Here is a 12,944-nt window from a genome sequence, read left to right on the forward strand (position 1 = left end):
TCCCCCATCAACAGCCTATGAGAACCTACTTCCCACGTCACCGGCAACATCAGCGGCCCAAAACCCACCTGCTTCTGTGCCTCCAGGTAAGGCCGTTTCTTTTTGTCTTGTATCTTTGGTTGGGACAGAGGTGATGTGGTCACACGCCTTTCCTCGCCCAGCAGGCCGCCCAGGCTTATTCATACAACTGTCTCCGAGCTCCCCTGGAGCCTTTCATGAGGCCTTATAGCTCCAAAACATTACCTCTGCGGCAGGCTATTGACCCAAGCAAATCTCAGGCCACAAGCCCCAGGGGTCATGAACTAGGAAAATAGACTCAGCCTCCTGGGAGGAGTGAGGGTCACACTGCAGAGTGCAGAGAGTGAGGCTAGAAGGTGAGCAGTCTTAACCCAGGTGTGATTAACTTGGCGTCAGTTCTCAGATTGGTTGGCATCAAAGTGAAATTTTGAGCTTCATCAACATTCTGGTTTCAACTGATCTGAATTACATGCTTGCAGTCAGAAGCTTTCATCTGGTTGGGGTCTGCTTCCTGCAAATACAACTTAGGATTCTGTGTCAGGCCTTTAAGATGGATGCCATCAGACACCTTAGAGCCGCATGTTGGCATGGGACCCTCGTGGCAGCGTGAAGGGTGTGGGTACAAAGCCACGGAAAGAAAGGAGAGCCAGGGTGGCAGAGGGCAGTCCGGTCCTCAACAGGCAGAGGGAGCGGCCGGCACCCTGAGACCCCTTTCCTCCCCGCAGGAGGCTGGGCCCCCGTGCAGCTGGCGGGTGGCCATGGGAGCTGTGCCGGCCGCGTGGAGGTTTTCTACCAGGGTGCCTGGGGGACGGTGTGTGATGACCTCTGGGACCTGCCGGAAGCAAACGTTGTCTGCCGGCAGCTGGGCTGTGGCTGGGCCGTGGAGGCCCCGGGCGAGGCCCACTTTGGGGAAGGTTCCGGAAAGATCCTCCTGGACAACGTACAGTGCAGGGGGCATGAAGAGCACCTGGACGAGTGCTCCCACACTGGCTGGTTTGCCCACAACTGCGGGCACGGAGAGGATGCTGGCGTGGTCTGTTCAGGTAACCCCACTCCCTTCCCAGGCAGAGCCCAGCTGGGCCCTTTCGAGAAAGTCCTTTCCTAGGGACAGTGTAAAAAAATCACAATTGAAAGTAAAGCAGGACAGGAACTTCCCTGGTGGTGCAATGGTTAAAAATGCTCCTTCCAGTGTGGGGAACTTGGGTTCGGTCCCAGGTTGGGGAACTAAGATCCCACAGGCCGCAGAGCAACTAAGCCTGAGCACTGCGATTAGAGAGCCTGCAGCAAAGAACCAGTGACGCCAAAATTTTAAGAAAAGAAAAGAAAGCAGGATGTTTTTCACTGACAGCAGATGTTTTCATCTCTCCCACTTACAGATGCTGAATACTCAGTGGCCTTGCTACCAGGTGGGGAAGGTGGTGTTCACATGTGCGGTTTCTCCAAACCTGGTCGGGGGGGATTCAGAGCGGCTCAGAGATGTGGAGTCGCTGACTGTCCACTGGGACAGAGGGGGAGCCCTTAGACGTCATTTGGTCCCAACTCACCTACCTCTTCAATTCACTGTGCATTTCACGCTCAGGAAGCAGATTCAAAATTTCTTAAACTGCACAGCGCTTTGGGGTTGTGAGGGGCTGGCAGTGAGATGCGGGTGGGAGTGGTTGAGATGGGAGAGGCAGTTATGGACACTTTCTGCCCACGGGCAGCAGAAGGCTGACGGGCCAGACCTGGCCAGAGTCAAGGCTCCGTTTAGTTCCTACCCTCTCCTTGCCCCTCTCTCTGATCCTGGCCCCACACTGCTTCCTTGCTGGTGGTTTTCCCACATGCTCTCAGCGTCAGTACCTGGAGTTTTCCACCCCTGTGCCCCTTCTCCTTTATCAAACCCCTGGTCCCTTAATGCCTTGCCCTTGGCCAGCTCCTGGCTGAAGGGTGAGTCGTGGCAGAGCGGAGTGGACAAGGTCTGATAGAACTGCAGTCACATCCCAGCCTCAGGAGGTGGGAACGGATTGGTCCTCGGAGACAGTCTCCACTAGGAAGTTCTAGGCCAGGTGTTGCTGGCTGGAGAGACGTTGGGGACAGTGACCTTAGGTCCTGACCCCCCGTTTCTGAGCAGCACAGGCCAAAGGAAGCAGTCAGTCAGTGCCTCTTCCTGTACTTGCATTGAAGCCTCATGACTCACCACACTGGGGTCACAGAAATTGACTACAGGAGCCAGAATGTCCCATCTTTCAGTTCAGTTCAGTCGCTCAGTCGTGTCCTACTCTCTGCGACCCCATGAATCACAGCACGCCAGGCCTCCCTGTCCATCACCAACTCCCGGAGTTCACCCAAACTCATGTCCATCGAGTTGGTGATGCCATCCAGCCATCTCATTCTCTGTCGTCCCCGTCTCCTCCTGCCCCCAATCCTTCCCAGCATCAGAGTCTTTTCCAGTGAGTCAACTTGTCGCATGAGGTGGCCAAAGTATTGGAGTTTCAGCTTTAACATCAGTCCCATCTTTAGTTTTCTTAAATTCCCAAATTAAAAAATATCTCATTTACATTCTCTGACTCTCTGTATCCTTCTCTGTCCTTTCTTTCTCATCTTCCTTTGTTTTGTTTTGTTCCTCTCCTCTTCCTGGTATCTTGGGCTTTCAGAAGCTCCATTAAACTTTTCTCAGTGTCTCTTGGAGATAAAGAGCTAAGATAACATGACAAGAAAATGAATGCGTCCAAGTCTGAAAGATCTGGATCAGTGCTTCTTCCCTCCTGCACGTGACCACCCCCTGCATGTTCTGTTCCACCCCCAGAGACTGGCTCAGGAGTTCTGCGAGGGGCCCTGATGATGTATCTCTCACTGGCTCCTCGGAGGCTCCTTGTGTGGGTGTGTCACCCTCGGTGCCAGCTGACGACCCCATTGTGTTTGACGACGTCCTTTGTGTTTGACAGGTCCCCCTTTGGATGTCATGGCGGAGACGGAGGCTGCAGGTGAGACCAGGTTGTCCTTGGCTGCCCTGATCATTGTCATCTAGCTCAGGCCCTAAAGTGATTTTTCTAGGAAATTGAGCAAAATACTACTGCCCTGCGTAAGTCACCCCTCTGAGCCTGCATTCTGAGTGACTTGTCCAATAATGAAGGTTCCAGTTCCATTTCTATTAGTCCAAGAAGGCAATCCAAATGATCAAGTGTGGTCAGCCTTCCTGGTCTCCCAGCATGGACACCACATGTGCTGGACAGACCTGTGGCCATTAGCACAGCCACATTGCCAGGGCACTACCCCAGGGCATCATTTTAGAGGGCTTTCACCACAATGGACGCCTTCTCTGCCCTCTCTCCTTCTCTGACTCTCTTTGTCCTTCTCTGTCCTTTCTTTTTCATCTTCCTTTTTTGGTTTCTCGGCTTTGGCCAGTATCCTGGGCTTTCAGAAGCGCAGGATAAGCTTTTCTCAGCACCACTTGGAGTTGAAGGGCTAGAATAACGTAATACCTGGAGGGCCTGGCTGGTCCTTCTAGGGAGGAGCCAGCTGAGTGTAGGTCCACTTCTTACACAACCAGGTAATCTGATGGAGAAAGCTGTTGCTGCAGCTGTCACCTTTCATTTTGAACTAAATATGGGACAGATGGATAGACAAACAGACAAGCAGGTAGAGAATCAAATGGACACATGGATAGACAGATGGACACAGAACAAATCAGAGTTGCAGAGGGTGGATGACTCAGGGCAACTTCTTTCCACTTAGTGGATTTTCAGTGGTCTAATTTTAATAAATTACAAATGCTAGTGGGTGGAGCACTGCCATCTTCTCATATAGAAGCTCCACGTGAGCTTGACCTTAATTGTGAAATAGAGTAGTTTATTCATTATTACTGATGACATGATAAAAATCAAAGCTATAGGATATAGGACGCAGTGTAACCGAAACTAGAGTCTGGCTGCTCACTGCTCAAAAGCCAAGAAAGAGACAAAGTTGGTGGAAAGGAAAGTTTGCCTTATCTTGGATGCCAGCAGAGGCTGGGGGAGTGGCACCTGTCCAAAGGCTGACTCCTCTTTCCCCGACACTCAGGGGGCAAGAGCTTTTATAGGCTGAGGGAGGAGGGTACATGCAGAAACAGCACAGTCAGCTCTGACCAGTGTCATCTTGATACAGTTACAAATTAATTCAGTTCAGTTCAGTCCCTCAGTCTGTCTGACTCTTTGTGACCCCATGGACTGCAGCATGCCAGGCCTCCCTGTCCATCACCTACTCCTGGAGTTTACTCAAACTTATGTCCATTGAGTTGGTGATGCCATCCAACCATCTCATTCTCTGTCATCCCCTTCTCCTCCCACCTTCAGTCTTTCCCAGCATCAAGGTCTTTTCCAAAGACTCAGTTCTTCTCATCAGGTGGCCAAAGTATTGGAGTTTCAGCTTCAACATCAGTCCTTCCAGTGAATATTCAGGACTGATTTCTTTTAGGATGGACTGGTTGGATCTCCTTGCTGTCCAAGGGACTCTCAAGAGTCTTCTCCAACACCACAGTTCAAAAGCATCAATTCTTCGGCGATCAGCTTTCTTCACAGTCCAACTCTCACATCCATACATGACCACTGGAAAAACCATAGCCTGGACTAGACGGACTAGACAATTTAATTCAGTTCAGTTCAGTTCAGTCACTCAGTCGTGTCCGACTCTCCACGACCCCATGAATCACAGCACGCCAGGCCTCCCTGTCCATTACCAACTCCTGGAGTTCACTCAAACTCATGTCCAGAGAGTTGGTGATGCCATCCAGCCATCTCATTCTCTGTTGTCCCCTTCTCCTCCCGCCCCCATTAGGTACAGTTAATTTTCAGTTTCGGGGTCAGTTTGTTTCCGTTTCCTCTGAGGCCAGTTCTCAGAATTGCGGCAGCTTCTGCCATGGGTGCACTCTGCTCATCATATAGTTGACTTCTCCACCTGGCGGGGGTTTCAGTGTCTATGAGACAGCTCACAGGATAGGGCTCAGAATATTACCTACAGCCCTTGAGGAGGAACTAAAGGTCTTGACTTTGCTTAATGATACGTTATTATTATTTGATCTCCTTTGACTGTTCTTTGTTTCTGCATGTTCTCCCTTCTCTGATTAAACTTAGTCTTTGGCTAAAGCTTTTCTGCAGACAAAAGACAGGTGAAGGACATGGGAGATGGGCAGGCAAGGACCATAGAGTCCTGCTATTTCACCAGCAGTTACTGGGGAGTAACCAGGGGAAAAGTTCAGGCTGATTCTGGATAACTGCCCTACCCAGAAAGTACATGTCAGTGGCAAAATTCTCTTGAGATCAAGAGAGACTGTGAACTTCAGACCTAATGTCATGTCCTAATTCCTAAATTTACAAGAATTTGTTGACTAGTTTATACCTCTGCTACATCCTGTGATGTACCCAACAAAGCAATGACCCATGAAACCTTTCGAGGGGAAAAAAAAAATGAAAGAAAAAGAATGTCAACTATGGTGAACTGAACAATAAAAAAAACTGAAATTCTGAAATCTCTCTCTGCTTTTAGGAAAATCTCGGTGTGGCAGAATCATTACTAACTCGTCTGGAGCGATCAGGAATCCCCCTCGGAACGAAATGCATGACAACATAACGTGTGTGTGGGAAATCAGAGCCAACGCATCTGACCACATACGACTGGCGTTTCCGTACCTTAAGTAAGTCAGAAGGACTTCCCTTAAGTGCACCGTGTGGTTTAAGATTCCAGGTGTTTATTTCTTTGGTTGATTCCTGTAATTACAAGAGTCTTCCTTTTTAAGTTTCTATTTTGAACTCACTACAGACACATAAGAAACTACAAAAATAACAGAGTCCCATGTTCACTTCACTCTTCTTTCTCCACTGGCGACATCTTATATAACTGTAGAATAGTATCAAAAACACAAATCTGATGTCAGTATAATGCTGTTAGCTGGAATATAGACTTAGGTGGTTTTCACCATTTTTCACTTGCACTTATGCGTGTGTGTAGTTCTGTGCAATTTTATCCCATGTATATGTCCGTGGCTAGGTCCTCTGGGTTTCCCCAGTGGCTCAGCAGTGCAGGAACCTCAGGAGACATGGGTTCGATCCCTGAGTCGGGAAGATCCCTGAGGGCAGTACGGCAGCCACTGCAGTATTTTTGCCTGGAGAATCCCAGAGACAGGAGCCTTCAGGGCCACATTCCACAGTGTCGCAAAGTGTCCGACACAACAACAGTGACTTAGCATGCACGTACTCACGCGTAGGTCCACCACTACAATCTAGAACAGCGACCCCCAGCCTTTATAGCATGAGGGACCAGCTTCATAGAAGACAATTTTTCCACAGATGGCGCGGGATGGTTTCAGGATGATCCATGTGCATTTCTTGTGTACTTTATTTTTATTATTATATAACTCCACGTCAGATCATTAAACATTAGGTCTCAGAGATCAGGGACCCTTGATCTAGAAGCAGAGCATGCGTTCCCCGACCACAAAGGGGTAACTAATTTGTCCTGCATGTTTACAGCCACCCCAGCCCCTGTCCCTGGCAGCCATTAAACTATTCTCCAGTTCTATGTAGGTTTGTAATTTTGAGACCCTTCAATCTATGGAGTCATACAGTATTCTTCTGAGATTCACTTCTCTCACTCTGCTTAAGGCCCTTGAGCTCCATCCAGGCTGTTGGCTGTTTCAAAAATTTGTTCCTTGTCATTGCTGAGAAGGATTCCATCGTGTGGAAACCAGAGTTTGTATAACCATTTCTTCCAGTGAAGGATGTTTGGGCTGTTCCCAGCCCCTCTGTTATATGTAAAGCTTCTATGAGCATTCATACACAGGTTTTTGCATGAACTTAAGTTTTCATTTCTCTGGGATTGATGATCGAGAATCAATTGCTAGGTTGTATAGTACGTACATTAAAGAACATGTCAAACTATTTTCCAGAGTGACTGCCATTTTGCATTCCTTCCAACAACATATGACAGATATAATTTCTCCGTATCCTAGCCAACATTTGCTGTTATTTTTTGTACTTTTGTTGTTTTTGTTCAGTTATGTCTGTCTCTTTGCAACCCCATGGGCTGCAGGCTTCCCTGTCCGTCACCAATTCCTGGAGCTTGCTCAGACTCATGTCCACTGAGTTGGTGAGGCCATCCAGCCATCTCATCCTCTGTTGTCCCCTTCTTCTCCTGCCTTCAGTCTTTCCCAGCATCAGGGTCTTTTCTAATGAGTTGACTCTTTGCATCAGGTGATATCCATTAATTTTTTTTTTACAAAAACCATTTTTAGCAAACAGGTCTTGCATATGTGTTGTTAGATGTATATGTTGGTGTTTCTTTTTTCTTTTTGGAGTTATTATAGATAATACTGTTTTATAATTTTGGTTTCCACATGTTTGTTAGAAATATGATTATTTTTGTGCCCATGAATTCATAGTTAAAATGAAATTCACCTTGTATACTTTGTATAGGGGTGTGTGTGTCTGTGTGTGTGTGTCTGTGTGTGTGTGATGGGGTGTGAGAGAGCTTGATAGTATGTGTGTATGGATTTCAGCTTGCTGGTTGAAGATACAGATTCCATGGAACCCTCAGACCTAATAAAACAGGAACATTTAAGTTTTAATATTGTAAACTGTCAGGATTGATATCATTCATAGGTGAATGTCTTATGTAAACTAACCTTCAGAAAAAAAGTATTTATTGCTCTTGACTTTTGCTTCATCAAAATATGACTTGGAACAGACATCTCATCAGGCTGAGATGTAAAAATGGTTTTCTGATTCCCGCATTCTGTACAAATTTCACAATAAGGAACAACAAAATCAGATGACTTCCACAAAGCCGGCTGAGCCGATTTGGTAGTGACCCTCCCTCTTGGGCAGGCCGGCTGCTTGAAGCCTGGATGCAGGTTGTTTGGTCCCTGGGTCCACGTCCTAGTGGCTGCCCATTGGCTGGCCCTGCCCTTGGGCCCAGGTTTCAAGGTACCTGTGGCCTCAGGGTGCTCAAGGCCTTATCAGGGTTACACCTACTATTCCAGGCTTCTCTCCCCTCTTCTAGTTAAAATCCATCCCCAAAGGTAATGGCTCTCAGAAAAAATGGGGTAAAAGGAATCTACTATGTTTGGGCCCACCCTGGTGGCTCAGGCAGTAAAGAATCTGCCTGCAGTACAGAAGACCTGGGTTCGATCCCTGAGTCGGGAAGATCCCCTGGAGAAGGGAATGGCCACCCACTCCAGTATTCTTGCCTGGAGAATTCCATGGACAGAGAAGCCTGGCAGGCTACAGTCCATGGGGTGGCAAAGAGTCGAACATGACTGAGGGACTTCACACACACACACACACACACACACACACACACTATGTTTGAATGATGACAGCCTTTTGATCTTGCCCCAGGCTCTTGATAGCAGCAGAATAGTCTGCCTCACAGCAGACCTCTGAGATCCACTGAGGTGGGGGGAGACTGAGGCTTCCACGGTGCTTGCTTCCCCAGCCTGGACTGCACCAATGAGTATTTTGAAATCCTGGATGGCCCTCCATCCTCAGCAAAGTCCCTGGGGAAGACCTGCTCTGGAACCTATCTCACCTACTCGTCGTCCTCCAGCTCCCTGACGCTTGTGTACTACCGAAGCTACAACAACATGGGGAAACGCTTCGCCGCGTATTATTACTCTGAAGCCAAAGGTAAGAAAGAGTAGTTAAGGGAAGGCGATCTGGAGCTGGGCTGTCTGCCTGGGGACTCTGGGATTTCGGGCGAGAGACTCAGCCTCTCCATGCCTGGGTCCTGTCCCTGTGTGATGGGGAGAAGAGAGCCTTACTTCTTAGGTTTGCTGTGAGCGTTCCCGGAAAAGACGCAAGTAGAGCCCTCTGCACAATGACACGCATGATAAATGCTCAGTAATTGGCAGCTTCATCACGGGCTGTTCTCACGTAACCATGTGATGTCAGGCAGCCCACTAGGAAGCCACTGCTGAAGTTACTCTGAGTACTAGGTGGGTGTCTACAGAAGAAGGTGTGATCCCAGCCTGAGGGAGTCTCATGTACAACGTAGAAGGAATTCAAGACGAACACATGACATAATCCAAGGACAAATAAAGCACAGTGGCATTAGTGGTAAAGAACCCACCTGCCAAGCGGAAGATGTAAGAGATGCGAGTTCAATCCCTGAGTCGAGAAGATCCCCTGGAGAAGGGCATGGCAACTCACTCCAGTACTCTTGCCTGGAGAATCCCATGGACAGAGGAGTTGTCCCGAGGACGTGCAGCGATGGGTCCTTTACTGTTTACCACAAAAAGGAAAGAATCTGAACTGGTGAAGAGTTCTAGCATCCTCTGTGTCCAGGAAGCTGCTCATACATCTCTGTAATCTTAGCAAATGCCAGGGGAACTCACTGAGCGAGCTTGGGGAACATGTTGTTAAACACAAAGGAGACACTCTGGGTCACAAAGTGGGCCAGGGGAAGTCACTGGGATTGGCATTTAACAATTACTGATGATGATTCTCTTGTATTTGCAGATGCTGTTTCACAGACCCCACATCTAATCAGTGAGTCACCTTTACAGACATTGCTTAATCTTTATTCCATGTTCATGTTTATTCCCTTGCCCCTGCTCCTGGTGTTTTTACTGTCATAGTCTGACCTCTCTTATATATGTTTCCTAGTTTCCTTTGTAAATCCACCTTATTTGAGAGAGTCTGTCTACACAAGTTACACAAGTATGAAGACAGTAGTAGAACTAGGTTACACACATTAACCATTGGGTACTGTATATTGATAAATTATCCATTTGATTGCCTTAATTCCTTGTTTTTATCAAAGACAATGAAAGGCATCTAATCAGACACTCCACATGCAGGGAAAGTTAATAACAAAAACCTAAAGCAGAAGCTTGCAGAAGAAAGAGCTGTTTTCCCCAGAAAAGCACTGATGGTGAATGTATTTTAACACAAAACGGCACAATGTAAATGCCAAATTTCCATGGTTGGGCAGAGGAGGGAATATTACTTCCATTGGATCTCACAGCCCTGGCCAACATCGAGACTCGCCTGTAAGGAGAATTTGACTTCGAAGGTCACAGAGTATAAGGACGATAGGAAAAATGATTCGACCAGAATTTTGGCATTTAGTGGAGGCTGAACTCAGACTTGTCTGCATCCTCCCATTTTGCTCAAGGGTGTCTTCTTGTATCCACAGCAATCCCAACAGCAACACCCAGAATGGTAACAGCAAGACCAGGTAAGCCATGGAACACACATACACACCCATTGTCCTTGCCTCTGGGTGCCTCTGTTTATGTCTGCATCTGTAGCTGCTTCATAGGCAGAGGCTGGACCGACTGCAAGTGGTTCGTCTACTGGCAAATATTTGCCCGCTGACTCTGTGTAGACTTTTCAGGGCCATTCAGAGCTCTTGGGATCTTTTGGCTCTAGGATCCTAGGACGAGCAGAATTCATTTTTTCAGCACCTTTCTGAGTCATCAAAGCCCGAGCAACTTATAAGCACCCTCCAGTGGGTTTCTGCCTTTTCTTTTTACAGCCTGTCTTGCTCATTGTTAACCCCACACCTGTATCACTGATAGACTTGTTCCAAGTGAGTAGAGTGCCAGAGGCATTCCAGGGGCAGTGAGCTAGAATAGCAGAGAGAAGAAAAATAGTGAACTTCGGAATCAGGAGAAATGAGTTGAGATCAGCTGCTGACCAGACATGGGATTTAGGCTAAGTCACTTTACTTCTCTGGGCTTCCCCAGAGGCTCACCAGTAAAGAATCTGCTTGCAATGCAGGAGCTGTAGGAGATGCACGTTTGATCTCTGGATCGGGAGTATCCCCTGGAGAAGGAAACAGCAACCCACTCCAGTCTCCTCGCCTGGAAAATCCCACGGACAGAGAAGCTGGCAGGCTGTGGTCCACGGTGTCACAAAGAGCTGGACACGACTGGAGCAACTTAGCACACACGCGTGCACTTTGCTTCTCCAGCTGTCAGTGTCCTCAGAGATAAAACTGGCTTATCTTCCTGTGTTACTATGAAGTTGTAGGTGAACACACAAACACATATACACACACAAAAGCACTTCAGAAAATCACAAATCACTGTGCAATTTATTCTGTTTTTCTGCATTTAGCCAACACAGGTTGGCTTATAGCTCTGGCCCAACAGATGTTCATTTAATGCATGTTTAGGCTAAATGTTGTTTTGACAGTTTTAGCGACTTTCGTGTCACTTTAGTGACAGTTTTGTTTTTTACTTTCGTGACTAGTTGACTGACCTTTTACTGAGTTCTCCATCCCGAGCAGCAGTGTGGGGTGAGGAGTTCAGCTGTCCCCAGAGGAGTGAGCATGCGTCCAGGAGGCTATGCTCACCCGGTCTCTCTCTGCAGGGGACTGGCCGGAGCTGCGGCTGGTGGGCGGCTCAGGACGGTGCTCAGGACGCGTGGAGGTCCTGCACCAGGGGGCCTGGGGCACCGTGTGTGATGACCTGTGGGACCTGAACGAAGCCGAGGTCGTATGCCGGCAGCTGGGGTGTGGTCGGGCCGTGTCCGCCCTCGGGAAAGCCCACTTTGGCCCAGGCGCTGGAGACATCTTCCTGGACAACCTGCAGTGCGCCGGGGCGGAGCGCCACCTGGGCCAGTGCGCCCACTCGGGCTGGTCAGAGCACAACTGTGGCCACCACGAGGACGCTGGGGCCATCTGCTCAGGTAGCCGCTCCCCTCCTGCCGTCACAACCCAAGGGCCTCAGGACCACCCTGCTAGAGTTCAGAGTCAGCCAGGGCCGAAGACGGGCTTCCCTGGTGGCCCTGAGATAAAGAACCTGCCTGCTAAGCAGGAGGTGCAGGTTCAATCCCTGGGTCAGGAAGGTCTCCTGGAGAAGGAACTAGCAACCCACTCCAGTATTCCTGCCTGGGAAATCCCATGGACCTGGAGGCCACAGTCCGTGGGGTTGCAAGAGTTGGACAGGACTTAGAGACTAAACCGCCACTATCCAGGTTGAACACAGGATCCTCAAACATGTAGCATTTGATGTTTGCTTTATCCCTTTAGGACTTCCCTGGTGGCTTAGCTGGTAAAGAATCCACCTGCTATGCAGTAGACCTGGGTTCAATCCCTGGGTCGGGAAGATCCCCTGGAGAAGGAAATGGCAACCCACTCCAGTATTCTTGCCTGGAAAATCCCATGGACAGAGGAGCCTGGTAGGCTACAGTCCATGCGACCTGGTGGCTCAGTTGGTAAAGAATCCACCTGCAATGCGGGAAACCTGGGTTTGATCCCTGGGTTGGGAAGATCCCCTGGAGAAGGGAACAGCTACTCACTCCAGGGTTCTGGACTGGAGAATTTCATGGACTGTATAGTCCATGGGGTGGCAAAGAGTGGGACACAGCTAAACAACTTTCACTTCACTTCACTTATCCCTTCTAAGTTGGTTGAACAGATAAGATTTTAACTGATTCCCAGAATAAAATCTTAAAATTTTCTAATTTGAGAGTAAGAATGACCAAAGGAATGTGTGCCTTACTGCATACAGACATATGAAAAAACATTAATTACGGGGATTTTTAAGGAGTATTTCTAAAGGTCTTTGTTTCAAGGGGCATCCAATGTAGTAAATCTAAGGAGGATTGAGGAGCTGGGCAAACTTGAGTCTGGATCTCAGAGCCGGCGATGACCCTCAGACAGCATTTGATCGACTCTTAAGCTCTTGGAGCCTCAGTTTCTTCATCTGTGAAATGAGGAGACTGCTTGCTTTCTGGCGAGATTGCAAAAGGGCTCCTTCGAGGTGTCCTTCGGAGCATCAGGACCTGACAAAGGGCTGCAGTTTTGGCAGTTTTTACTACCATTTTCCTCACTCAGTCATCTAACACCAGAGAATCAGTGAACTAAAATGGCTGGTTGTAATTGCCTCGCGACAGCTTTCCAAAGTACTTTGGGATACAGACTTCCCCAGCGGTCTAGTGGTTAAGACTTCAGCTTCCAGGGCAAAG

General features: G+C 48.4%; 1 protein-coding gene across 1 annotated transcript in view; it reads left to right on the forward strand.

Moving 5' to 3' along the window:
* LOC129555128 (scavenger receptor cysteine-rich domain-containing protein DMBT1-like) overlaps window positions 1-12,944 on the forward strand; it is a 97,137-nt gene that overhangs the window by 27,576 nt on the left and 56,617 nt on the right. Inside the window, exons 8-15 of the mRNA XM_088841978.1 lie at window positions 15-86; window positions 744-1,061; window positions 2,943-2,981; window positions 5,518-5,665; window positions 8,464-8,654; window positions 9,486-9,515; window positions 10,165-10,206; window positions 11,346-11,663. Coding sequence (XP_088698104.1) covers window positions 15-86; window positions 744-1,061; window positions 2,943-2,981; window positions 5,518-5,665; window positions 8,464-8,654; window positions 9,486-9,515; window positions 10,165-10,206; window positions 11,346-11,663 — 1,158 coding nt within the window. The remainder of the gene's footprint in view (window positions 1-14; window positions 87-743; window positions 1,062-2,942; window positions 2,982-5,517; window positions 5,666-8,463; window positions 8,655-9,485; window positions 9,516-10,164; window positions 10,207-11,345; window positions 11,664-12,944) is intronic.

Source organism: Moschus berezovskii, chromosome 12, assembly GCF_049115385.1.
Source record: "Moschus berezovskii isolate FMDL1 chromosome 12, NW_MosBer_1.0, whole genome shotgun sequence".
In the NCBI taxonomy this organism is placed as follows: Eukaryota; Metazoa; Chordata; class Mammalia; order Artiodactyla; family Moschidae; genus Moschus; species Moschus berezovskii.